Source organism: Pezoporus flaviventris, unplaced genomic scaffold, assembly GCF_033815535.1.
Source record: "Pezoporus flaviventris isolate CSIRO_AGI_PZ_B2104156 unplaced genomic scaffold, CSIRO_AGI_Pfla_v1 ptg000007l, whole genome shotgun sequence".
Classification (NCBI taxonomy): Eukaryota; Metazoa; Chordata; class Aves; order Psittaciformes; family Psittacidae; genus Pezoporus; species Pezoporus flaviventris.
Genome location: NW_026892555.1, coordinates 87,576,476 through 87,602,797, shown reverse-complemented (window position 1 = coordinate 87,602,797; position 26,322 = coordinate 87,576,476). Strand labels below are relative to the sequence as shown.

General features: G+C 45.6%; 1 protein-coding gene and 1 long non-coding RNA gene across 8 annotated transcripts in view; one reads left to right on the top strand and one right to left on the bottom strand.

The window, feature by feature from the left end:
* RREB1 (ras responsive element binding protein 1) overlaps positions 1-15,165 on the bottom strand; it is a 123,859-nt gene extending 108,694 nt beyond the window's left edge. For 2 of the 7 annotated variants that reach the window (XM_061449415.1, XM_061449408.1), the window contains exons 1-2: positions 14,530-14,743; positions 14,205-14,447 (exon numbers count right to left, since the gene is read on the bottom strand). Coding sequence is in view for 4 of the 7 variants with exons in the window: in XM_061449408.1 (XP_061305392.1) it covers positions 14,205-14,412 (208 nt within the window). In the remaining 3 variants the exon portion in view is untranslated. The other 5 variants (XM_061449417.1, XM_061449420.1, XM_061449410.1 and 2 more) reach the window with 4 other exon arrangements.
* LOC133267257 (uncharacterized) lies at positions 14,840-16,330 on the top strand. Its single transcript, XR_009742690.1, has 2 exons — positions 14,840-15,284; positions 15,832-16,330. It is a non-coding gene; the product is annotated as an uncharacterized LOC133267257 (long non-coding RNA).
* Positions 16,331-26,322: the final 9,992 nt, after the last annotated feature.

The window sequence follows — 26,322 nt, the reverse complement described above, 5'->3', positions numbered from 1 at the left end:
CCAGCAGAGTTCAAGTCATGGATTTGTTGGAAGTTCATCACTTATTCAGGCTTTTGTGCGAGAGGTCATTGCTGTCAAACTGTCTGCTTTCACAAGCACAAAAGCTCATGTTAAAATGTAAATACTTACAGGTGTTCCACCAGGCACTCAAGATGAAAGTCAGAGCAAATATATTAGCCCTAGCCATATTTTACAATGCTGGTAGTACTTGAATGTCATCTGTTTGTGAACCAAGGTTTTTATGTGGGTTCATCTGCCTAGACAGGAAGCATGATCTAATGGCGAGGACATGGGACTGGATTTAGAGCATTTGGGTTCTTTTTCTGCCTCTGTTACTGTCTCCCTCTGCGACCTTCAGTAAATAAATTCTTCATGCCACTGTCCCAGTTGAAAAGAGCTGTGAATAGACGCTTACAATCCATACAACTGCTGTGACCCTGTGTCATTTTTTGCTAATTACTACAAGAATTCTGGAATGATATACAAAATGTTAATCTGACTGATAGAGGCAACCTGAGCTAACAAAAAGCAGAGCCTTATAAAGGAGCACAACACCCTCCTCCCCAAAGACCTGCGTTACGCTGTTTGTTTTTCAAGACGGAATCTCTGCAACTTATTATTACATGGGCCTTGATGGAGACAGCATTCTGCAAATTCAGCTTTGCAACAAGCCCGGATAGGCTGGCTTACCCCTGTCGCCTCCATCTGCGCACTGCATACCACTTGCAAGCAATTCAAGCACAACTTCTGTGTTGGGGTAACACCACAAGACTAGCAGCAGGACGATGCTTGGCACAGGCCTACTGGGAAAATCAATTCCCCAGCTGTGGGAAGCAGCAAAGCCAGTGGAGGCTGCAATCACCACGTCACCCTGGAATCCAGTTCCATGTCCAGTTCAACCTCGTTCTGTGACTGAGCTGCACAGTTCTGGAAAAGCTGGTATCCTCCTCCCTCAGCACTTCAGCTACGTGTCTTCTTGCGACTTCTAGAAACTACTGTATTAGCTGTTACATGGGAAGAAGTCATCACAGGCCTGAGAGGAACTCGTACCCATTAAGTTCAGTACCTACCACGGGGGTAATTTGGCACTGTGCATCCCACGCCATGGATGTCAGAATGACAGCCCCACCACCCTTCACCACACAGAGGCTCTCTCTGTGAGGGAACCTTGGTACCAACACGGGAGGAAAGACAGTTCCAGTAAACCTCATGGGTAATAGGAAGTGCCATCTCTCTGGAACAACACAGAGGAGCGGAAAGGAACTGCGAACAATTGTGTTCTTCTGATGTGCATTCCCTTCCTCTGCTCAAGCAAGCGCAGGAGGCCAAGTGAGCACACATGACATGCTCCCTGCAGGATGCCACATCCTGCCGTATTTCATACGGCATCCCGAGGCAAGCCAGATACTTTTTGAACACAGTATGGTGTTTGACAGTGTGATCTGTCACCGTGTGACAGGTTCTCAGAGACAACACGGGAGAGAGAAGGGAACGGCACTGACAGATTTATCCAACAGCGCCGAACTGTTCCTACCCACACTTCTCTGAAAAGGAATAAAAACAAGCAAACAGACATACCGGGCGCACACACGGATTTTACAACACGTACTCTTTCTGCTCCTTGCTTTCAGTAACTTGTGCTACTTTTGCGGATCTCTCACACGAACAACCCACCCAAACCCTTCCCATTCCTACAGAAAGCAGAGGTATTTTGAAGGGGGGACAACAAAAGCAGCCTGGAGGTTGCTCTATGCGCTGCTTACCCCACTACTTTGCTCCCAGCCGCGCTCCCCTGGCCCCCTGCACGTGGCACGGTGTCCCGAGGAGGAGTGCCGGTTGTGCTGACATCAGTGAGGCTCCGGGGGCCATCCCGGCAGCTGCTCCTGCTCCTGCTCCTGTGCGTGGCCCAGAGCCAAGCCGCTCTGCCGTTTTGGTGATGTTCCCTCCTGCCGGCTACCCCCGCTCCCTCCCACACGTCTGCAGGGTGCAGCGAGGTGGCCGGGACAGCCCTTCCCAGGAAACCTAGGCAAAGGGAAAGGGAAAAGAAGGCGGCTTTTCATGGGCAGCCCCTGGTCAGAAACACCCAAGTGATTTCTGACAGCCTGCTGTGGGTTGAAGGAGCTGTATGTAGTTTGGCTTCCCGGGCAGCCAAGGCCCCAGTCGCCCTTAGGACTTTGTCACTTAGAGGAAAAAAACACATGCTCTGTCCTCCGTCTCACCAAGCCCTGCAGCAGGCCCCGCTCCATACAGCTGTTGCCCTGTTTTAAAGCAGACCCATCCTTGGGGGCAGCTGCTCTCCAGCCAAATGATGATAGCAGAGCAGCAGAAAGCTCACCCAAAAGCACACCGCGGGTGCAAGACATCTTCCAGGCTCAGCAAAGGGGCCACTGCAGCACTTTTTCCTCCCTCAGCTGCTCCCCATAAGGGCATGAAGCAATGCAAGGGCAGGCGAGGCATGCCAGGGCACCTTTGGGCCCAGCCAGCCCCATGGAGGCTGGTTTTAGGCAGCTGGGTATCTGCAGCCAGTAATCCCAGCAGCAGGGAGCATCCCTGTGCTGAGCCACAGCCAGATCTGGGGAGTGAAAGGTGACAGCCAAGCCAACTTCACGTACGCCCTCGGAGCCTGCAGCTCAGACCCCATGTCAAGATTAGGAAAGTATGCACACACAGAGAGCACATGAGCTGCTGGAGTACTTTTGTTTAACTCTTGCAGACACCGTATATTGAAGGAGTTTGGCCTCATGGCCACGTTTCTTGCCATCTCCCTTCAAAGGCAGCTCTTCTCAGGCAGCCAGACCTGTGACACTTCTTTGGGCTGAGCAATACCTGCTCAGGTAGGTCAGAAACTGAAGTCAGTGAGACAAGTTTGGAGCTGCAGCTCACACGGGTTAAAGATTCTGGCTTGTGTTGGGAATACTTTTTCTGGAAGTTAAATGCAGGCCCCAGTCCCGAAACACTTCCTCCAACTTCACCCATGCCAGTATTTTGACTTAAATGGAACAACCTACTTAAGCAGAATTATATCTGTATTTAAAGTGTTTGCAGGATCAGTGCTTGGCTTCAAACGGACTTGCCTCTGACATACACACGGATGCAAACTGAAAAAAATGCCCTCAGAGCCACCAGGCTAAGCCTTGTTAAGACAGAAAGAAAAGGATAAAGACAACAACCCCCACCACAACACATGTAAAATTTACATCTGCGTATGTTGAAGAATGATTCACCAGGGCAGGAGAAATAGGGATGCCTGAAGGCTATGGCTGGAAGTGAGAGAATGGTCCCTAATACTGGGTTTATCTGGGCAAAGAGTCTCAAAACCAAGCCGATCCGTGCACTATCAGCACCAAAACCACTGATGATTCTGGGAGTCACATTTTAATGTTACCTCTTTAAAGGAGTAAGAATTTAAGTTCAGTAACGTTAGCAATCCTACACTCCAAAGAAACCCTGCTTCGGCCAAGAAACAAACTCAACTCCTTCCTTCTCCGTACCAAGCACAAAAGAAGAAGATACAAACACAAGTTTCCCTGGAACAAACCAGTCAAATTCATTCAAATCTTCCCGAAGCGCAACAGGGCAGAACCCATTCCTGTTCCCAGAGCTTATTACAGTAACATGACTAAACATGCTCAGCAGTCCAATGTGATAGGATGCATCCATTTGCTGATGCCAGAGAAAGATGCATGTCTCTGCTACATGGCACTGCTCTCTCAGGCTGCTTTTCAAAAGATGTTTTGAAAAGCAACCTGCTGCGTACATTCTTAACAAGTCATAGTATCACCGGCTGTACAAGCGTTTGACCTCTACTTGCTCTGCACTGTGGACAAAAATCTGACATCAGCTTATTCCAACCTTAGTAACACCAAACTGCTCTTACAAAGCTGCCTGGAACAGACCAAGACAACGCACTGATAAACTCCCAGAAGGACCCCCGGAGTGCTGAAAATGCAACTAGTTTAGCACATGAGCCCACATGTTTTAAATTTGGGTTGGTTTAATCCAAGTAAGTAACCTGATTAAAATGGGAGTCTTCTCTGGAGGTCTAATTTCTAGATGTTTCCATTACTCCATATGCTTTCATGTTGTATAAACACAACAAACAGTACATACATCACTGTTGGGATGATTTAAGAATTCGGTTTAAAGCTACAACGCAAGTCACTCAAGGCAAGAGAGTTAGATTATTTTGTGAGTGGTGAGAACCACCAATTGTATTTCATTTCAGTCTTGGCAAGGTGACGTACCGAGGGTTGACATCTTTCTATTCCCAGTTTCTTCTTCTAATTTCTCAATTTCAGAACCTTTACATATGTCACATTTACATACAGACCTAAGGCAAAAGGAGCAAAAGGGAGGGAGAAGGATGTAGTCTGACTGTGATGCTTTAAAACATGTATCAATGCTAGGAGTGTATTTGCTTCTAAACTAAACAGCCAGACACAGACCCCAGAACATATGCAGCACCTATACTGCAAACTAGGAATTTTTGAGACCCTCCCAAATTCTGCCTAGCAACCAAAGCTCTCTATTTATAAGTGGACACCTCAGCAGCAGTACAGGTTCCCAGCATGCCTCAACCATGATATCTGGAAAGACTCCTCCATTGGGTAAGAAGATAGTTACAATTAAACATTTATAGTGAGGTAGTGCTGAGCGGGTCAGTTCCACAATGTGTTAGGTGGCTTTTCAAAACTTGGTAATTGAATGCTGATCCCTGCCCCGAAGAGTTTACAGTGTGGGAAATCAAAGCATAACACTTGGCATCTGTATGCTGGGAATTAAACAAAGACCACCAGCAGCTCATTTCTGGGGTCCTTGGACTAGGCAGCTCATATAAACAGCCATTACCAGAAATAGTGGAAATTTTTAAATCAGCAGCCTGGACTTTCCTTACCCACATCTGTGCAGTCTGTTTGAATTACTAGCCGGGACAATAACTACAGCGCACAATTTGCACATGCTGCTGGCATCTTCTTGCCCACGGTACATTATTTTTGGCTGCACTACTTTTCAGCAATCGTCTTGAAAAGACAGTGAGCACACAAACTGAAACGTTTACTGCAAGTCAAGACCCTTCAGGCAGCGCAGGCAAAAGACACGCTGCCAGCACACAAGGTCAGAAGTCAGGCAACAAGCAGATCCTTCAGCACAGGGTCACCCAATACTCCAGGACCATCCCAGGCAGTCATCAGTACATCTACTATGCAATAGTAGCACACACTGGCTATCAGACAGTCCACATGTGAGACTGTGGTGTTGCAGATCTACTAACCCGCATCTTTTTCTATGGAGATTAAGAGTTATGCAATGGTGTAAATAAAAACTCTGGCCCCAAACATGCAGGGGCCATCTCTGTCCCAGATCCATCCTCGGGGAGAATTCTCTACATTCCCCTTTTCCTACAGGGAAGGACAGGCCTGGGAAGGACAAGCCCTCCTCCTCCCACTCACCAGAGCAAATACACTCAAGGAAGTTAAAGCACAGCTTCTGGGATTTAGAAAAGGGATGCAGCAATGGCGACACTGCTTCAGTGATGCCCAAAACCGGGATGGAAGAGAATTTAGTCACCTAGGCTATTACACTGCAAATTCAGTTTGCTGTTTATCAAGCAAGCTCCTAGAACAGAACCGCTGACTTTGTAACTACACCTGTAGGAATTTCAAGCACCAGAAAAGTACAAAGACACTATTAGTGCTTCAATTTTTTTAAAGTTTCCTGGCATCTTTCATGCTGTGAATGCTCAAGAGCTTTCAGCTGTATATACCCCACATGTAATCTTAGTCCAGTGAAGCCTGGAAGAATTTTGCTGTCGATTTAAATGAAGCCATGTTTTCCACATCTACATACTATTTGCACATCTACTGATTTATTAAATACATAACAGCAACGACGTTGGGCCACGATCTGTGTTCCGCTTGGCCCACTTTTCTGTGAACACCTTGTTTGCTGATTTTTGAGCATTTGAAATTAATACCTTACCATTTATTTCTATCTTTCTTGAGGAAAAGGGAGCCATGGAAAATCCTTAGTCACTAGATTTAAAGAACTTATAAGTTCCAAAAGCTTTGCAAGTCAAGACTGGGAGCTGCTCAAACTGCAGTTAGTACAGCTGCACAGTTTACAGAATCCACCAGTTCCTTCCTGCAGAGTTTACAATCTGCACGGCTTCCTCCCAAGGTAACCAGCATCCACTGAGGTACACATCATCTCACTCACCCATAGAAATTCACCTCCTGGTGAGGGCGAACGTGGTGGCCACTTCACACTCAGCTAAAAGATGCTGCCATTTCCCAAAAAGGAGGACTGAAGGCAGAGGATGGAGAAGACTTCTCCCCCAAAGTATAGGTAGCACCGATATGAAAATAAATTCTTTGCTATTTAAAGAAAAAGCACAGTTTCCAACAATGAACCAAGTTTACACAAGGGAAATAGGGGCACTGTGATATAGCTCTCTTCACCTTCTGCAACATGGACACCTAAGCTACTGCCAGTTCACAGACTGCTAGGAAACCTTACCAAGCAGAAAAGCCACCAATCTGCTGTAAAATCTGGAAGTTGCTCCAACACTTGTTCCAGAAGTTGCCAAGGACCACAGCTTTGAACCTTACTTGGAAATGTAGTAAGATGTACTAAGCAACACCTGGCTGGGCCATCGGGTAAGGAGGAAGAACAAATGGTACCTGCAGCCATTAGAAAAGCAGACCAAAAGAAATATACCCTCCAAATCAACTAAACACAAGGCATAAGTTACATCTCTTGTAACACACTTGCGATTGTACTCATACTTCTTCCCCTGGAAAATACAATCAAACCTCACAAATGGAAGCCCTTAGTAACCCAGCTACACCTCTTCCACCACCAGCCTCTATGGCACACGCTTCCACTTCCTGGACCTTCAGCATCTCACTTAAAAAGCAAGCCTCCTCCTGCAGCCCTCCTTCCTTCTACCCAAAAGCATCAGGATGTATAGACAGCAAAATACCTGCGTTATGTTGCAAATTATCTGGGTAAACACCAATTCAGGATACCTTAATGCTTTTGGGGAAGAAGAGAAGGCGAAGCAGGCAAGCACATGCACAAGATACCACAGCCGCCTGTTGTCCTCAATACACAGGCAATTGCACCAGCATCAGAAAAAAAAATACACACACAAATCAAGAACAGCACACAGGTATTCATGTCCTGGCTGCTTCTCATATTCTCAAAACACTGAGAACAATGTACATAATGAACTTAAATTAACGAAGAGAATGCATTTTGTGTAACAAAAAGAGGAACTTGAACTAAGCTCTTTCCCCTATGCAAAGCTGTGAGTGGTCCAAATTAAAAGGGATGTTACTCCCTAAAGGAAATTTATTGGTGCAAAATCCAAAGCAATTCTCCCTTGAACAAGCTGTAACGTTATCAGTGTGAAGGAGTACGGCCTGAACACAAGGAATGGAATTTACTGCTGTGATGCAGTGCTCTGAGCAAAGCACTCCCAGGTACCAATACACCTGAACACTGACATCACCTACTGTACGAAACAGGACTAACAAGGGCTCGAGTTAAAGCCAGCTAACCACACACAGCAGCAGCAGAGGCCAACTATGCTTCCAACGTGAACAGTCTGCTTCTCTTACCCTTAGAGAGGAAGCACATACCTAAATTAACTAAAAAAAGGCCTGTCAGCGGCTGATCATCCTCCATTTTCAAAGGGCGGATGATGCAGGACACCCATTCCTAAAACACCTACGAGCACATTTCTGCTGTTTCAAGAAAGCACATGCTAACACCTGTTAAAATACCCACCAGGAGATGACAAGTGGAGAAGTCTTAAATGTATCAGAGGCTGGCAATTCCACTATTATCCACAACGTACATTTCCCTTTTAGAATCAAATTAACAAGTCACTTGCTCACATCACATAGAAAATGCCCAAGATGCTAAACATACTTTTTATCCAGAGTGACTTAAAAGTAAAAATTCAGTGTTTCAAAGCTGGCAGAAATTACACTAGGAAGTCACTTGGCCATTGTGTGCAAGCAGCTTTCCCACACTTTCTGAGAGCTCTACACAAATAGCATCCCTCCTGCAAATGGATCTTCAAAGCAACTTCAGGCAGCAGGATGAGGGGATGTCTTCTTCAAAAGGAAAGGGATCTCTCGAAATCCTGAGATTAAACAAGTTTAAGAACAAACCATTTTTGCTTTATGAAGGTTAGGTTCAGGAAAACAGTGGACTTTGAAAGTTGCATTCCATATGTTTCTATGGAAAGATCGGCAGGGGAGATGGGAGAGGTAATCAAGGCCTGAAAGACCTCCCTCTCTAATAGTCCTTGGAATACCTATTTTAGTGCAAGAGCCTAACAGTGCCGTGGGGGATTTTGACAGTTCTCCCTGACTGTAGCACCTTTGAGGGTGGCTGTGACTCTGCAGGTGAATCCTGTTGTTAAAACAGCTGCCTTTCCCTACATCTTTAAAGAGGTATTCAGATTTTCTTAGCCTTACTTAGTTGAATCACCCTGAATAAACAGTCTCCACCCATCAACTACTTATTTTGTGTAAAGCACCTATTCAAAGGCAACCACCTTTATTGATTGCCAAGCTGAAATGGCACCATTAAAAAGAAAAATAAAGGCAGGATACAGCAGAAGGCCTGTGTTGTTTCTGAAGGAAGCACAGGTCCAGGCGCTGCAACAGGGCAATTCCTTTCTCACTGCAGGAGGCTGCTCTAACAGGTTTAACACCAGCACAGCCACAAGCCAAATATCCCACTGACTCTTCTCCCTTTAGTCCAGGCTCTTTTCCTTGTTCTGACCCTTTTCCAGCACACGTAAAAGTCATCCAGCAGGAGTTCACAGCATATGCCCTAGCTGGCAATTATTTGTACTTTTAACATTACATAATACAGCATTAGTACCAGCTCTAAGTAAGTTTTGTCACCCTGCTCCGAGTAAAATCCTGAGGGAAGGGGGTTGAGATGCTCTGGTACTACTGCCTTGGAAGCCCACGCTCTTCCAAGTCTCTGGCCCTCAAATGCTGCTATTCAAAACAGAGGGATGGGGTGGAGTGGAGGGAACACCTTCAGGTGGGAGAAACATCATGACTGGCAGACATCAAAGATAAGCCATCATCAGATTTCTTGCACCCAAGAAGAATAAAGAGCCAGTGCTCCTGGAATTCCTGTTCAGAAGAAGTACCCCAGAACAAAGCCAGCACTTCCACCTCAGCCAACCTCACCTATTTTCACTTGTAATCAAACGCTGATAACCAAACCTGGCCTGGCAAAGCTCTGCAAGCTTCAAGCCCTTCCTGGCACCACACAAATAGCTAACTTTTCAGTGTACGACCAGAAAGCAGCACTTCCAGAGATACCAAGGTCCTGCCTTTGAAATCACTGCCTATAATAGATGCTTCTAAGTAGAGGGGGAGGGATGAGAGGGGAAAGCCACAGCTCCCATAGGTGCTGCTTTACATAGGATACTAAAAGCAAAACAAAATATCCCAACACACAGAGAAAGGATTCCTCTGGCCAAAGAAAACCTGCTTTAACTGCTGAACAAATTGGCAAGTCAGATCTCCCACCCCCAAAAAAAGAAACGAGCTGTTGCATGGCTTCGGAAGGCGATTCCTTCTCACCAAAGTTTACATCTGCTCCTTGAGGCACTTCCCAGCAAAGCTGCAGGGTACCTGAGCACTCCCATCTACTGTGAAGCTGCACTCAAAAGAACACAAAGCAGTTCCTGGCCCCTTTCCAAGCTGCAGGAATACTCTTGGAAAAATGCATTTTAAAGCTGCAATCCCATGACTGACCGTCTTTCTTGAATTCAGAAAGGAGGTAGAAGAAGACAGAGAGCAACAGGCATTCTCACTGCCTTCAGGAGAACTGAAAGCAGCACTACCATCCTCCTCTATAGACAATCACCTCCCAAGGAAAAAGCTACCACATCATCAAGGCAGCCTTCTCAAACTGGTCCAGTAACATGGTCCAATAATACACTCATTTTAGAACAACCTTTATTTCACTGAAAGAAGAAGACATGATTTCACATGTTTTAAGAGTGTACACCTAAAACACAGATTTCCAAACTTAGGCATCATTCATCAAAAAGTTAAAAGGGGCTTTTTCTGCACACGCATGGATTTCAGACCAACAGGATTTACTTGTTTTCTGCCTGTTCCCGGGGAACCTCTGCAGTTTCTTTTTTTCCCAAGACTGTCCCTACAGGCTGCTATCCAACATATATCAGATGCTCCTGGAGCAACAGATAACTCTGGAAGGACATTTGCAAAGGGCACAAATAGAGGGCCCAATGCTGGTAAAACTGAGGCATACTGGGGGAGGGTGGATTTACTCCTGTATGTCAATAACTTTAACACTCAACTCGGTCCCCTGGAAGGTTTTATTCATGCATCTAAGTACTTTTTCCCAGATGTTTCAGTATCAAAAAATTTAAGTAAATCAAAAAATTACTGCAACTTAAAAAGTGAGTCCCTTACAAAAACTCTGAGGTTAATTTTAGCATCCTTCTGTTTAGCTGCTTAGCAACACTTATCCTATGACCTTCTAAGCACCACCTACTTTTGCAGGGGATAATGAATATAATCAAAGGGATTTATCTATATGTTTTTAATCTATACAGTGTAAGTACATGGACAGTTTTTATTTAAATTAGAAATCCAATAGAGAGCAACCCAAACTATTTCTGCTTAAGAAGAAACTTTCACAGACTGAAGTCAAGCTACTGTTACGACTGCAGTGTAACTCTGACATCGGCAAAGTGATAAAATCCTTAAGGATTGGGAAAAGCACTACAGAAGCCAGCGTTTGTATGCCTTGGGGAACACTACACGTGCCTTTGGTACCAAAGGAGATTATAGGTATCACCAACAGGTAATGAAAACACCCAGTTTCCCCAGTTTGGAAACTTCAAAAATCTCCTGACCCTCAAAATCAGAACAAAAAGCCACTTGGTCAGACGGACACTAAACACTGTAAAGAGTGAAGAATGGGCACACAACCTGGGTGAGCTGAGCCAGAATAAGATGTTTCACTACACTGAAGCCTGCAAGCAAATAAAGCTTCAAACAACCAAGTCTGGGTGCAAACAAAAAAAAAAAAAAAATAAATCAACAATTGCTAAAACCAGTCAGCAAACACCCTGTTATATTCTGTCTTAACACCAAGCCAAAAACGCATGTATTTATCATTATTAAAAGATATGTGTAAGAGTGGCTACATAAACAGTCACTCCCGATGGACAAACAACAGCTTAACAACTAGAAGCTGCAAAATTAGAGCAAAAGTTTAATTGATCATACTTGAAGGATGGTATTTTTAACTATATGACATGAACTGAGTTCCAAATATGACTGAGAGGAGGATGAAGGTAAAGGAGTAACAAGAGGCCGCATCGTGCCAAGCACAGCTGCCCCGCAGCAAGAGAGGAGGCTGGATGTGTCCCTCTGCAGCAGGTGAGGGGGAGCCCTGGTACTCTGATTGATTGGATGATGGATTCATGCTGTTCCTGGGTTTCTAACAAACAAAAGGGCCTATTCTTCCCTGGATGTACCCAGCTCCCGTTAAAGCTAATCGGCATTATGCAGGCACACCAAGAAAAGACTATATACCCTTAAGTCTTCAAAGAGAAAATTAAAACCTAAAACAAATATGGCTGGCATGACCCTGAGTCACTGCATCCCTTTCACGCACGCTGACCCTGTGGAAAACAGGAACTGCAGTAACAAAACTCAGTGCTCATGTCAAAACGACAGACCTCAACGAAAAACTTCAGCCATCATTAACAGCTGTCTACTGTGCACTGCAGGGGTGACAAGGCGGTGTTATTTAGCAACTGCTCCTGTCGTTAATAAGCATTTTTGTTTCTCCCAGGGCACAGGGTTGGATGTTGGAATGGTAAGAAACATCAGCCGCATCTGCCTTCTCTCCACTGTCCCCAAATCACACTGAACTAGGAGTTTTAACTACCTTCTCAAACGGGTAACCACACCAGATCTTATCTGCAACAGCAGACAGGGGAAAGAGGGAGTCGGGAATCCAAACTGGATGGTTGGTGTGTCTCCCCCTTCCCACCAGAAATCGGTGATTCCAGGGCAGGATGCTGGCTCCTCGCCGGGCAGGACCAGAGCATCAGCTCCGGGCCGGACACCCCGGGATGGCCGTGGGAGGGCAGCGGGCACGGAGGCGACCAGTGGGGGCCTCCGTGGGGTGCGCAGCGCAGCGGGGCAGGCAGGGAAAAGTGCTGAGCCAGGAGAAGCGCTCTCCGCCTCCTCCTGCTGCGTAACGAGGCCAGGATGCCAAGCAGGCGAAGATACGGAGAGGTGAAACAGGGAACATTAAGGAAGGGAGGGGGGAAAAGCAGGGAAAAGAGGAAAAAATGAAAAAACTCAAGCGTACGTGCGGAGGGGAGAGGCTGGGAGAAGTGCAGGGAGAAGAAGCCAGAGGAAACTTATCTGCGACATGACAAAGTTCAATCCACCGCCCTCCCTCCTCTGCTGAAAGAAAAGTTGCAGCATCTCGCCGCTCCGGGGCCCGGCCCGGCCCGGCTCTGCCCCACAGCCCCCGCGCCCGGCCCAGCCCGGTACCCCAGAGCCCCGCAGCGGGGCGATGGGGGAAACATCCCAGCCCAGTGTACGATTAACTGGGCGGGAGGCTGTGCCTCACATCCTCACCGCGGAGCCAACGAGGGGAAAGAGGAGGGGGTGTCTCCGGGCCCGTAGCAACGGCGATGGGTCGCCTGAGAGACGGGTCGCGGCTGCAGCCAGTCCGCACCGGGCACGGCGGTACAGGCCGGGGGGGATGGAAAGGGGGGCGAAACTTCGTTTTCACCCGAAACTCCGGCGCTGCGGGGGGTAACTCCACTGTCCCTCCGGCAAGATGGGGAAGAAGGGGGCAAGAGCGACCCCGGGACGGACCCCCCACCCCCGCCGTCCATCCGCCTCGGATGCTGCCCAGCTTCTTCCTGTAGTGGTGACGCCGCCCAGGAGTCCCTGCCCGCCGCTGGCCTCGCCGCGTTGGGATGTGCTGCTGGCACCGCATAAAGGCAGCGGGACGGGGGGGACCCGCTGGGGGCAGCGATCCCCCACCCCATCTACTTTCCCCAGGGCCTGGCTCCCCCCGCCTCCTAGCAGGCCGGGAGGGGAAAGGACACGCACGTCGCTACCCGGGGGGGGGGGGGGGGGGGGGGGGGGAGGGAAGGAAGGGGGAGAGAAGTTTGGAGCTGGGGGATAAAGCGGAGGAAAGTGGATAAAATAGACTAAAATAAAGATATGGGAGGGGGGAGAGGCGCCGGCAGAGGTACCGGGAAAGGGCAGGCAGGGCCGGCCGGCCCCGCGGCTTAAAGTCAGAGGAGAGATGCGCGGCGCAAGGCGGCTCTACCTGCGACGAAGGGTCGCCTTCATCACAACTTCCCAGCGCCGGAGCGGCCCTCCCGTCCGGGAAAAGCGGTCAGAGGCCGCCGCGGGACCCGCCGCCGCTGCCGGCGGCAGGAAAAGCAGCCCGGAGGAAAAGTTTAAAAGGCAAAGCGGCTGCGGGCTCTGGAGCGAGCCGGGCTAGAAGATGTTGCTTCTTCGCAGCCCCATCCAAATTGTGGCGGTGGCTGGTTAAAAATAAACTTTGCAGCAGGAGGAGGGGGGGGATGATCTGGCCGGATTCCTGAGCTCAGACGGTTTAATATGGATGAGCATCAGGTCCTGAAGGCAAAACGCCGCGGCTGGTGCCGCTGGTTGGTAGAAAGTCTGCAACAGGGAAGGGGGAGAGAGGAAAAAAAAAAAAGAGAAAAAAAAAATCCAGGAGCCGCGGAGGGAGGAGAGGAGAGGGAGGAGCGGGGGAAGGGAAGGGAAGAGGGAGGCTGCACGAACTCATCATCATCTCCACCGCTGCCAGCCAAACTTTTTTCCTCCTCTTTCCTTTTTTTTTTTTTTTTTTTAGGAAACTTTTCCTCCTTTAAAAACCGTTTCAGTTGTTTAAAGAACTCTCACGACCGGCCGACACGCTGCGACCCCGCGCCCTCCCCGGCCCGGGAGAGCATTTTTCCCTCTTCCCCCCCCCCCCCCCCCCCCCCCATCACCAACCCTCCCGAAGAAAAAGAAGGAAAGAGAGAGACCCCTCTGGAGCTCGGTCAGCTCCTGCCCTTTGTGAGGGAGGGAGGGAGGGAGGGAAAGAGAGAAGGAGCGCGGCGGCGGTCCCCCCGCGGTACTTACGCCGGACTTTGCTGGGGCTGGGCTGCTTGCGCCGCGACATGCCGGGAGGATGGGCCGCCGGGGGGGGGCGCGGGGACGCGCCGGTGAGAACGGAGAGGGAGGGGGGTGGTGTGTGGGGTGTGTGTGGAGCGCGCACGGGAGGGAGCCGCAAAGTTGTTCCGGAAAAAGGAATCAAAATGGCGTTTCTGTGGATGTGTGCAAAGTTCATCAACTCCGCGCGAACTTCCCGTCCTCCGCGCCTCCCTGGAGGGGAGAGATGGGCACGGTTAGGGACCCCGCCGCGCCGCGCCCGCCCCCTGCCCGCCCCCCGCGCTGCCCCGCGCACCCTGATAAGGAGACACATCACGTGTCGCCCCGGCTTCTCTCCCGGGGACCGCCTGTTGCACGCAGCATCTCTCGCTCGCCCTCGCCGCGGGGAGGGGCGCCCCTCCGGACAGACAGCAGCGAGCACGGCCCCGGCCCCCCCCTTCCCCGCACCGGCCCGGCCTCGCCTCCGCCCGCCCCCCGGCAGCGCCGCGCCGGGATGCCCCAGGCCGGCGGGGGGGCGGCCAGGTGCCACGCGGCGCTCCGTGACACCCCCCTTCCCCGTCTCTCCGCGCCCGCGGGGCTCCCCCGCCCTGTCCCTCTCTTCTCTCCCGCGGGGCTCTCCGCTGTTCTCCCTCCCGAGCGTGCGTGTCCCCCGGCAGCCGGCGTGCGCTCGGCGCTGGAGCGCATCCGGAGCGGCCGCGCAGCCGGCTGCCGGCTTTAGGAGTTCATCGGGGCTCTCCGCTGGCTGTGGAAATGTCTGTGCATCATCCTCCTCCTCCTGCCAGCCCGGCGGCTCACCAGGTACAGCGGCCGCAGGCAGGAGCCCGCCGCTCCGGTCGCAGAACTCAGCTTCTTGCGTTGGTTGGTTGGTTTGTTTCCTTAGGAAACTTTCGTCCTTGCGCGTTTCGGGTCCCTGTGGGGGTCACTCATCCACCCGGCTGCCGGAACCTGAAGGACGTGAAATCCAAAGAGAGCCAGCACATCAGCAGAGGAACCGGAGGTCCAAATATCCCCGTGGCTAATCAAAGGAGACTGGGACGTTTGCAACCAGAGGTAGTTAAGAGGCTGCACAGGCGCGGTGTGTGGCACTGCACGTATGGTCCTTCCCGGCACCGTCACTGCAGGGGAAGCTCAAAGGTGTAGAAGGCTCAACAAGTGATGGAGAGGTGTTCAGAGTCTCGGGGATTGCACTTTAAAGCCCGTACCGGCTTAGAGTTATGTTAATAACATAATAACAGTACGGGAAAATAACGTAGCTGGAAATACTCCATCCTGAAAGCTCGATGGGGGGGGGGGGGAAGCAAAGCAAGGGTGAGTGGGGATAATGGGGATGGGAGGAACCGGTTTACACTTGAAGGAAATGGTTATTTGCACGATTTCTAGAGCTATTAAAAACCCAGGCCTTTTAAAGCTGTTACTGGTGAGATGGAAACTGAAGTCACAGGCTGTTTTGTGAAAAAAATCAAGTCCTGGCCTGTAAGTGAAAGGCTGGTACCAGTTTACGTGGTATCCTATCTCCTGGTTGAAAAGGGATTCACATGGAAAGGAGGGCTAAATTCCTGGTATGTGACAGCAAGCCCTCAACCAGCTCTTTTCACAGTCTTTTGTCTTTAAGGTGTCATTATTGATTTCCTTTGAACCGTTCTTTTCAAATACTGGATGAAGGCATAAGGTCAAGAACCCACAGGACCTGTCTCAAAGACATGAGCTGTGCTTCTTGTCAGGAATAACCCTCTTCCAAGTGAAACACCTGCAGGTCTGGTGATACAGAACCTGGCAATGCCAAACGTGCAAGACCAAGAGGTGCACACGTGTGTATTCAGGACACGAACCTGCAGCTTTAACTTACGTGTGCTTGTTGTCGTGGCTGTTTCTGCAGGCTGAATTTTCTGTCAGCCGGATTTTGTGCGGTATTATACATGAGCTTTGCGTATAAATTTCAACACTATTCAGCTTTGCTAAAGCAGGGTTGCTGACTGACAGAACAGCTACATAATAGCCAAGTTTGCCGCTAATATTGCCTGCAATAGTAGGGGCAAACATTAGAAAGTTCATTTTGATTGTTATGTTACAATGTTCTTATTTTACAAAACAAACAATCGAGAAATCATTAACAATAAATTCATTGCAAGGTATCTTTAACCTTTTCATCTCTGTCCCCGTTAACACCTGGCCAGCCCACAGAGGCAGAACTGCTGGTGAGTCCAACAGCTCTATAGCCAGCTTACATCTTTACTTCAGTATTTCTAGTGGTCATGCATGAGATTAAACGATAACCTGAGCAGTTTCCCATCACAAGCTCAGCCCTTAAAGCATGTTATTCACATTGGCAGGCTGCAGGGATTTAAGCCTGTGTGGCGCATCCATATAAACTGGTGGAGATTAGGCCTACGAGTTTACAACCTCAGGCCTTGTTTGCACAGACATTTGCATGAATTGCTGTAATTGAAACTGGTGCAAATTCCTGTATGGATAATCATCTTTGGAGGCTGGGGACCCATGTCTCACAGGTCTGTGCTTGGTAGCTCTGGAGTAGTCTTGGAGGCATCATGGGGCACCTCTGCATGAAGATCCCGCTTGCTGTATTTTCTAACTTCAGAGGTGCGTAAGCAGCCTTCCACATGGGAAGTTTTTAGCAAGTGGGTGGACAGAACAGGAAAACAGCGTTATTCAATTCAGCATCCAAAATCTGCTCCAGAAGCATAAAAATGCAAATACTACAGGTATTGTAAAGCTTACATTCAAGAACTAAATCAGGATTTAAGTGATTGGAGAAAATACGTAGGTATTCTTTAATCGCATTTATGTTTTTGTTTTAAACATCCCTATTCTTTTAGTAAGATGTAATGAAGGGTGAGCCAGCACATGCTATGTTAATGCTGTAAATGAAACAAAAAATCCCCAAACAAAACAAAAGCCCCTTATGTAATAACTAAAGAAAGGGTTCATGAAATAGAAAAAGCGATGTATCTAACAGTTTAGGAATGAGTTCTAATTCTGGGCTATCGCAGGGCAAGAGAAATTAAAATAACTTGGTTTCTAAACTTTCCATCATCCCAACTTTTATAATTCTCCAGAGACGTCAAAACTGTGGTCTAAGGCTTAATGTGAAATTCTGAGCAAATGGTTTTATTTTTTTTTATTCCAATAAAAGTGGAGATAGTTTTTGTCTAATAAAAAACACTTTTTGAATAAAATCACTCTCCAAAAATTACTGCAGTGCTTGCACGATAGAACTACTATCCTTTTCACTCTATTTTCTACCATCTACATTGCTCTGTTATATCCCATCTCCTTTGATCACTCTATTTATGACAGTTTAAATCTTTTTTTTTCCTAAGATTGCACATGGTTTGTGTACTTTCTGGGTATCGTGACATCAGAACAGTGATGGGATATACATATGTATGTATATATATGTATATGTAACAGAAGTATATGTATATATAACAGATATGATAAGGGGCAAGAAAGCTCATCTCTAACTTCTGTATAACTTCCAGCTTCTATGCAACCCTCACAGACCCCTCTGGTCCTACATAGTGATGTTAACTGCAATGAGCAATAGTAGAAATAAACCCAGAATTTTTGTGGAGGTATTTTGTGCATTACCAATTCCATTAAAACTACTGGGTGACACAGTTGTCTTGGTGACATAAAAGCCATCTGCTGCGGTCCCAAGAAAAGGAAAACTCTGCCCCTACCTGCAGTTCAAATATCAGAGATGCTGATTGAAGGTATTCAAGGAGAGAAGAAAAACAGGATGTGTATCTTTTATGAAGGCCATAACACGAGGATACACTGATGTCTTAAACTGCAGAGACTGAAGCTAATATTGCCATTAAAAGAGGGGGTGAAGGTTAGCTAGAAAATCTATATTCCCTCTGTCTTATTAGACGTTATTGATGTCCTCTGCTTTAGATCATGGTACTTGGAAGTTACTTTGATTTCTTGCAGTGCTTACACATCCCTTTCAGCCAAAGCAGTTTGGAGTTAAATCAGTTCTCTTACTAATCAGAAGTATTTATTATGCAATAAGAGGCAGCATTGGGCCCTGACATTCTAACACCTCACAACTGCTGGGTGAGGGCAGCTGCCAAGAACCAGCTCCCTCATCCTGACACGTGGCTGTGCAGCCACAGAGGATGTCAGGCATCGGAGGCCCCGTCTGCTGCGGGAGCTTAGGCCTGCACAGCATCCGGAGTCCTCTCACCGCCATCCTTTTCCTGGTGTCCTCACTTGTGCCAAGAGGCAGAACTCAGCTGACATACAAAGACAGGGAAAAGCCTGCTTGGAGGATCAGAGAATACAGCCTCAGGGCTTTGAAAAGTAAGTCTTTATAAAACCTAAGACCAAGAGAAATGCTCGAAGTTCCTTTACATTTCAACCAGCTACTTCTTTAAATGAACAAACATGTCATTGCTGGGTCTTCTTATGGGTTGGGGTTTTGTTTTGCTTTTGAGGGCTTTTTTTTTCCTTCATCTGAGATACAAGTTTCTTGAATCAAAACCTCCTCAAGAACAAATGCAGAACTGACAAGAGTGACCACCATACAGGCAGGGTAATTATACAGAATAAAAGGGAGGAGATTCAATTAAATATTTTTCCTAAAACATGCTTGGAAAACTAAACTTGATGAATTCATGCAGTGGAAAGCCACACAGAAAAGCATATCACATAAGACCAAACACAGACTCTCTCAGAGCATTTGTTGGATGACACAGCATCATACAGCATTCCCGTTTTCTGCATGTGGGTGAATGTGATGCACCACTGTGCTCAGCTACCTCAGCCTCTGGAAATCAGGCAGCTGGGGAGCAAATGAGCACAGTGGCGGAACTTGCTCCTTCAGCAACCCCACCCATTATCTCCAAGGGCAGCGTTGGATGGTCAGAAAGTCAAGGCTGAAGCTTCAGTCCAAACTTACCTTAACAGCAGCTTTCAGTGAGTGAAAGAAAAGCTGAGGTAACACAGTGTGTTTAAGCAGTTTTCCCTCACATCGCAACAGGCTAGCAATGGCAAAGCTGGAAATAAAACCTCTTTCTCCCCACATCCTGGTGTAGTTCTTCAGGTACCAAACCATACACTCTGCTTTGTGACCTGTTCTAACCAGACGGTACTGTATTGATAACACACAGCAAAAAGAAAAGATTAGGTACTAAGTATTTGCTCCCTGTTTGCTCTGAGCTGTTTCAACAGTGCAAACCAGACCTTGAGCTGACCCACCTAGCCAGGTAAGACTGCCTCTTGTCTAAGGACTTATCTGGCGATGTGAAGACAGTGTTTTGGAAACCCACATCACTTTCCCCCCCTATACATCACAGCCGGTAGGGCATATTGCAGGACTACCTGAAGTCTCTACCTGCAGTAACTGCTGGCCCCATCTCCTACTCTCTTTTCACTGTGGAAGTCTCTAGCAGAGAGATGCAATGCAGAGCAGCCCTGCTGCTGGGACTGGACCAGCTTGATGACCTAGTCACTTCCACAGCCCTAATTTTGGGGGTGTAAAAAGTAGCATGAACTATTCCCCTAAACTATTTTAGCAATGACCAAGGTTTCTAAATGCTTTCTGGGGAAGATCTGCAACTGAAACCTACTTTTTCAAGTTGCTGTATGATGGTAACTGTAGAGAACGGCTAAAGTGATACGTAAGCAGCTGACATGTCTTTCAGCCTTCTAACAAAACAGAAAATGGGTACAAAGGAACATTATTACCAAAATTCCTCATACAGGAGAATTTTTTAAAATAGTATGTTTTATGTGCATAAAAATAAGATTTCCCCTGCATACTTGGCAAATTTTGGAACAGGACAGCCTACTTATTCCTCAGCCTGTTTAAAAACATAGCATGAAAAAACTTAGCAAGCAGATGTTTGACATTTACATTCTCAAACAGTTCTGTGATCACTACTGTACAGCCTCAAAAACAGGTTGTATAGCCCATAAGCAAGTGTGTCTGTCTGGGGACAAAGTGGGGAAAACAGCAACGGCAAGCAGAACCACCCACTGCAATACTTTCACTTCTTTTAAAACTCTACATCATTGCCCAGAAGCTTTTGTTGCCAGGTAATGCAAAAATCACAGATGTGCAAAAAATAAGTTAGTGTTTAATGTGATTTGGTACTGAACATGATATGCTTCATTCTTACTGGCCACCCAGACTCTCACACCTAGTTAGTTTAAATGTGATTATTTTCTCTCCTGAATGCAAGTAGTAAGCCAGCTGTGTCCTGTTTGCTAGGGAGACCTCATTCTGAAATGTCTCACAGACAAAATACATGCTCACATTAACAGTGACTTCTTCATGTTCATTCAAAGGACTGCTGCAGCATCAGCAGAGGCAGCAGCAGCTAAAGGCAGGCAGCAATATCCAGCTAAAGCATTACTTACTATCATTTGATATTATAGGCTAGAGACAGAAAATAGCTGCTATTCATTCCCCAAGGTTGCCACTGTATTTCTCTATGCAATATACTTTTCTGTACTGCCTTGGTTTACTTTTAAATCTCCCCAGTCCCGGAGGATTCAACAGCTGCTGTTGGGATACTTGCAAATTTTGGTCTGTACACCTGCAGATTCTTCTGTTAGGATGTTTCTCTTGATTTTTCCAGCCTAGATTTCTATTTTCTTCATATCACAGCTAATTATGGCTCAAAAAGTGCAAGTTAGAAAAGGGAATGGGGAATAAGGAAACCCCAACCAGCTCAGGGAAAATATGATAGACAATGCTTTGAGATGCACCCACACAGCAGCAGAAAATACGCGGAGAGGGCCAGCAATCAGCAGAGAGGTGAAGAAATAGGGAGCGATGCAGAAGTCATGAAGAAAGTATGCAAGGGAGCAGTTACCCTGCAGGGAAGAAAAAAAGCAGGACAACTTTCAAGGGCAGAGATTAATATAACTTGGGGAGGCTGCAGTGACAGGATTTGGAAAAGAGAGGAATGGAAACAAGGTACCAGGGAAAAAATGATCAGTGGATGTAGTAGGCAAAGAATTAAGGGAATAGCAAAAGAAAATGGTAGGGCTCAGGTAAATAGGCATGAAAAGAGTCACCTGTGCTTTTGTAGCTGCTTAAATTGTGCTGTATGCCTCCCTAAATCAAAGGCAAAATTGCCTTGGGAGAGGAATATGATATAAAGTTGTGCAGGCCTGCTTACACTAGTCAGATGTACAAAGGGACATAACTTGGAACTGAGGTCAAAGCTACCTCCCTACGAAAAGGCAGCAAATGTTCAAAGTTACGTAATCAGAACTATACTTTCACCAGTGCAGCTTGTGTCATTCAGACAATGATAAATGACACTGGCAAAAGCACAGTTTTGCTAATGTAAATTGTATCGGGGGTACACATAACCTCTGCTGCAGTGTGCAGGAGTGTGACTATACCAGCAGAGCTCTTTGATTGTCAAATCAGCCTTACAATATCAGCAGATAATATATTACAGGGACATGATTTAAACAGGTAAAAGGAATTTTTCCACCGACATAATAAAGTGACTTCCACAACAACAGCAAAAACTGCCAGCAGAAGGTTTCTCCTGGCAGAAAAAGATAGCTCTGTGGACCAGAGGGGTGTAAGATAGGGACGTATTTTAGATCACTTCTGGGGCTTTCATGTAAGAAAATACTTGCTTCTACAAAAAGAAAACTCAGTAGTTGTAAAGTGTCTGAGTATTAGAAAAATGTGTATAAGAGCACCTAAGTCCTAATAGCGACACTTCTACCTTCATTTATCTTTCACCATTCCCTTATTTTCATTTTTAAATAAAGGATTCTTGAGAATAAAATATTCTCAATACATTTTTTTGCATTCCTGTCTTCAACTTGCATAACAGATAACACATTCCATAATCTTGTTTCCTCCTGTGCTATACAAAGAAAGTGAAAACTCTCTTAATGAGCATTCAGAGAGGAAAGATTTGGTAAATGAGGTAGATGTGCTACTAAACTTTCTTGGGTTTTTTCCTTTCAATTACTTTGGTGGTCAGATGAGGCTGTGCTCTATCTAAAATGAAACTTGAAAAGGAAAAAAACTCCAAACCACTATTATTAAAATGAGCATAAGTGAGCTGTTACCTGAAATGATTCACTGAATGGAAATCTCGACTCTTGAAACAAGTGTTTTCTAAGAACAGGGCACGGATCTCAGCATTTTTCTCAAAAGAACTCCAGGTAACTGGAAAGTGCAGAAAACACGTAAACTCAAAATTTTCAGCTTGCAATCAGTGGTCCATGTGTTTACAGCAAAGTATTAAATCCTTTGGGATTAATGTCTATGAAAACATCCTGAAATCCTAACAGTCATGCAATTTTTTCCCTGAAGCCTCTTGGGAACTAATAATAGACAACTGCAGCTCCCTAAACTCAGTGGTGGAGTAATCTCAGCTAGGAATTTTGATGAAATGGCAACTGCAAATGTGATTTTCTCTTATAATTTTCTGAACAATCTTATGTACTCACTTCACACAGACCTTCTGAGTTTGTTTCATTAAGATGTCTGTTTTACTCTACGTCCGTTTCCTCACAGAAGTAGCTAAAGGTAATTCTTAGACTGCAGATGAGCAGCCTGCGTAGTACAGAAAAATTATGTACAAAATGGTCAAATGCAAAGAAATGAAAAAAAAAACACCAAAACCCAAGAAGAGGCCTGAGAGTAGAGCTCTAAACATCACTAGATTAAGAATTGTACAGAAGGCAATCCAAGAGAAGGGCTGAGGAGAACACTGCTAAAGTGATCAGTAGCAGAGTGGATTGAAGTGGCTTTCTGCCTCTAGAGATCTGGATGCAAAGCCTGATTTAAAAATACATGTAAAAATGAATGGGAAGAATTCACCTTCAAGGCTTCTGAGCAGTGATCCACATGTACAAATACTATCTGTGAAGGACACCAATGTCCTCCACAATTACTTATCTCCTACACATACATGCACACACACTAAATAAGGCTAGAAAGTTGCATGAAAGGTCTCTCTGACTGACAAGTAAGCTTGCTTTTGTTTCCTGTTCATTTTTACCTGGTATTTATAGGAGCTGTGCTATGATTATAGTTACATGCAATAAAGAACTGAGTAGTGAACAGTCTCGTGAGTGACATGAAATTCGGAACTGTGGTTTCTGCTGTAAGTGGGGATGATTCACCTCAGAAGATCTAGTCTTGGGCACAAACTTCCTCAGTAAAAATCCTCCCTGTTTCTGTGCTAGCTGTTAAAGCCCTGATCCACCGGCCAATGAACACATTTCACCACAGTCCACACACTTTTATTGGGATATTCTTAAAGGCAGATCCACAGATGATGTTTTTGGTCTAGACTCCAGGTTACTGACACTGCAAAAGGGAGGAAATATTCCATGCGCTTACTTGCATGTGGTGATTCAGCAGAGCTGGTATCATTAGTCCTGTCCTATGATGAACACCATATTACCCAACCATACTGGAAAAGAATGAATGGGCTCGGATTTCATATCTGGAAAACAACAGCTCTTGTAAAACTTGATAATGTTGCGTGTAAATAGGAACTACAGGAAAATCTTGTGATCTTGTGGCAGCAAGTTGGAGCTAGCCATAAAAATGGAGAGTTTTCGAATACTAGGACAACAAAAGGGTGAAGAGAAAGTAAGATGAGGATGGTGTATAATAGTTCAGCATACAGAAGTCTGGTAACATGGAAACTAATAGAGACAGTTCCTGGCATGATTTGGAGGTAGTTATGACTGCAGAGAACTGCTGTACAGCTGGAGTACTTGTGTGAAAATGTTAGCAGCATATGTAACAAACCCCACTGAACTGGAATTATACAGAAATAAGTTATTATTGAAACACAGCTGTACTTTGAACAAAGTGTTGAGGAATTTAAAAGACAATGATTTGCCAAAGGGAACAGCATACACTTATCTCAGCCAGAGAGCCACAACCAGTTCCTGTGGCTGCTCCCCATCACCGAGTGCAAGCCCCGTTTGGCTGCAGTAATAAAATGGGGACCAAAAGCTTTAATTACATGGTGTGCTCCACATCAACTTCTATAAACTGATGTCCTTTCTTCATACAAACTAAAACCACATGTCGACTGCCTTGCAACTTTTTTCATTCTCTATCATTGCTATCACTCTTATCATATGAAAGTTGATCACAAGGGAACTGTAATTATTCAGCTAACAGCTAGTGGTGATAACATCAAAGCAAAAGTATGTTTATAGGGTTAATGCATGATTATTTTAGCATCCCAAAGGCTTTGGGCTGCCATACCATCCAATTATCCCAGGGCTGTGTGAGAAGAGAGAATTTCATGTAATTAGGAAGGCCTAAACTAAGCTTTCATGATCAGTAAAATACGTCATGTCACAATTCATAATGCCAGCTGTTTTCTCCCCAAATTTTACAGAACATAGCACTACCTTTTTTTCAAATTTAGAAAATGAAACAAATATGTTGAAAATCAGGCTACATTTTAATAACTGCATTTTAATTTTTAAATAGAAAAATCATTACATCTGTCAAACATAAATGTATGTATCAGATTTACCACATATGAATGAGCAAAATCCGTATTAATCCATAGGCTCTGCTTCTGCTAGGAACCCATACTTCATCCATGTTCGACAAATTAAAAATCCCAGTTAGGATGCTTGCAGTTGGATATTTGATTTTGTATTTTCTAGGCACCTGCATAGCCTGATTTTCAGAGATGTTGAGCATGTTCATTACTTCTATGGCTGCTGAGCACCCCTGAAACTTAAGCACTTGAGTATGAATTAGATGCTGAATTGTAGTAATTCCATTTTAAAATTGAATTGCATAATGTATATAACTAGTTGTGTGGTCTCTGATGGAAATGAATGGAAATACTTTTCTGCATTTCAGGTAATTGCCCAAGCTACTGGGGTGTTTAATGGTCACCTTTGACTCAATAAACTCTTGAAGAAAGGCTTAATCAACACTCAAATATTTGAGTGAAAAAAAATTGGGATGTAAAAGTAAAATCGCATCTCAGAAATTTGTGGAAAAATTCCAGAGCAAATCTTCGTACCAATAGTCTGTTCTCAGTATAATACCAGGAAGTTAGTTTAAAAGTGAAACTCAGTAAGAAATATTAATTTGGAAACCTCTACCGTTTGTCAAATATGCTGCAGCATGTTGAAACACTTGAAAAATTGTTACTAAGAAAACAGGTTAAATTCTTCCCAACGAATTCTAAACGGCTGGGAAAAGTGGTGGAGGCCACTGTGATTAAAGGGAGATAAGAAGGTTGCTATGAACACAAAAGAAAAGGCTTTCAGGAATACTAATGAAGAAATATACTGAACTTTAAAGAAGTGCAACGTAAGAGCTGTTTATATAGATAATTTGAAAATGTGTATGATTAATAAGGTTTTCTTTATCAGGCACCCCTAACAGGGATTTGGAAACAGGATAACAAAACGATCTCCTGAAGAGATATTCTGCTATAGCCTTTTATGCATTAAAAATGGGAGGATGGAGTCAGCTATCTAGGAATGGAATACAGTTTCCTGGTACAGTGTGAAGTTAGTGTCCAGATAATAGCAAAAAGAGCTGTTAAAAATACTGCGTATAAAAATGCCAGATAACAGACTCCCACCTGTAAATGTGACCTGCAAACATCTTCAAGCAATCCAGTAATATTACACAAGGTTCTATGAGTTATTAACCTGAACATTAAATAGCTATGTGTTTTGTGACTCTGCAGAATTCTGGTGATCTGCTCTTACAATGATCCTGCATGCTCTCTGCTGGTCACGTCTCATCCATAAACCCTTTCTGCAGACTTCAGAGGGCCCAAGTTAGAAAGGTAAATGTTGTCTTACTACAATGCTTACCATTCTTCAGGGCCTATTTTTCATTTCAACATTTTATATATCATTTGGCATTCACATTAACTCTCCAAAGCAAAATTCCTCATCCCATTACACAGACACACTGCTCCATTGTAGGAATATACAGAATTAGAGTATCACCCACACAGCGCTTTCTGGGGTGTTCTTTGGAAAACGTGTGCCAGATCCCGTGCAAGGCTATTACAGGACTTGGAGACAAAATGGAGTAATGAAAAGGCTCAGCTTCACATTAATAAAATGT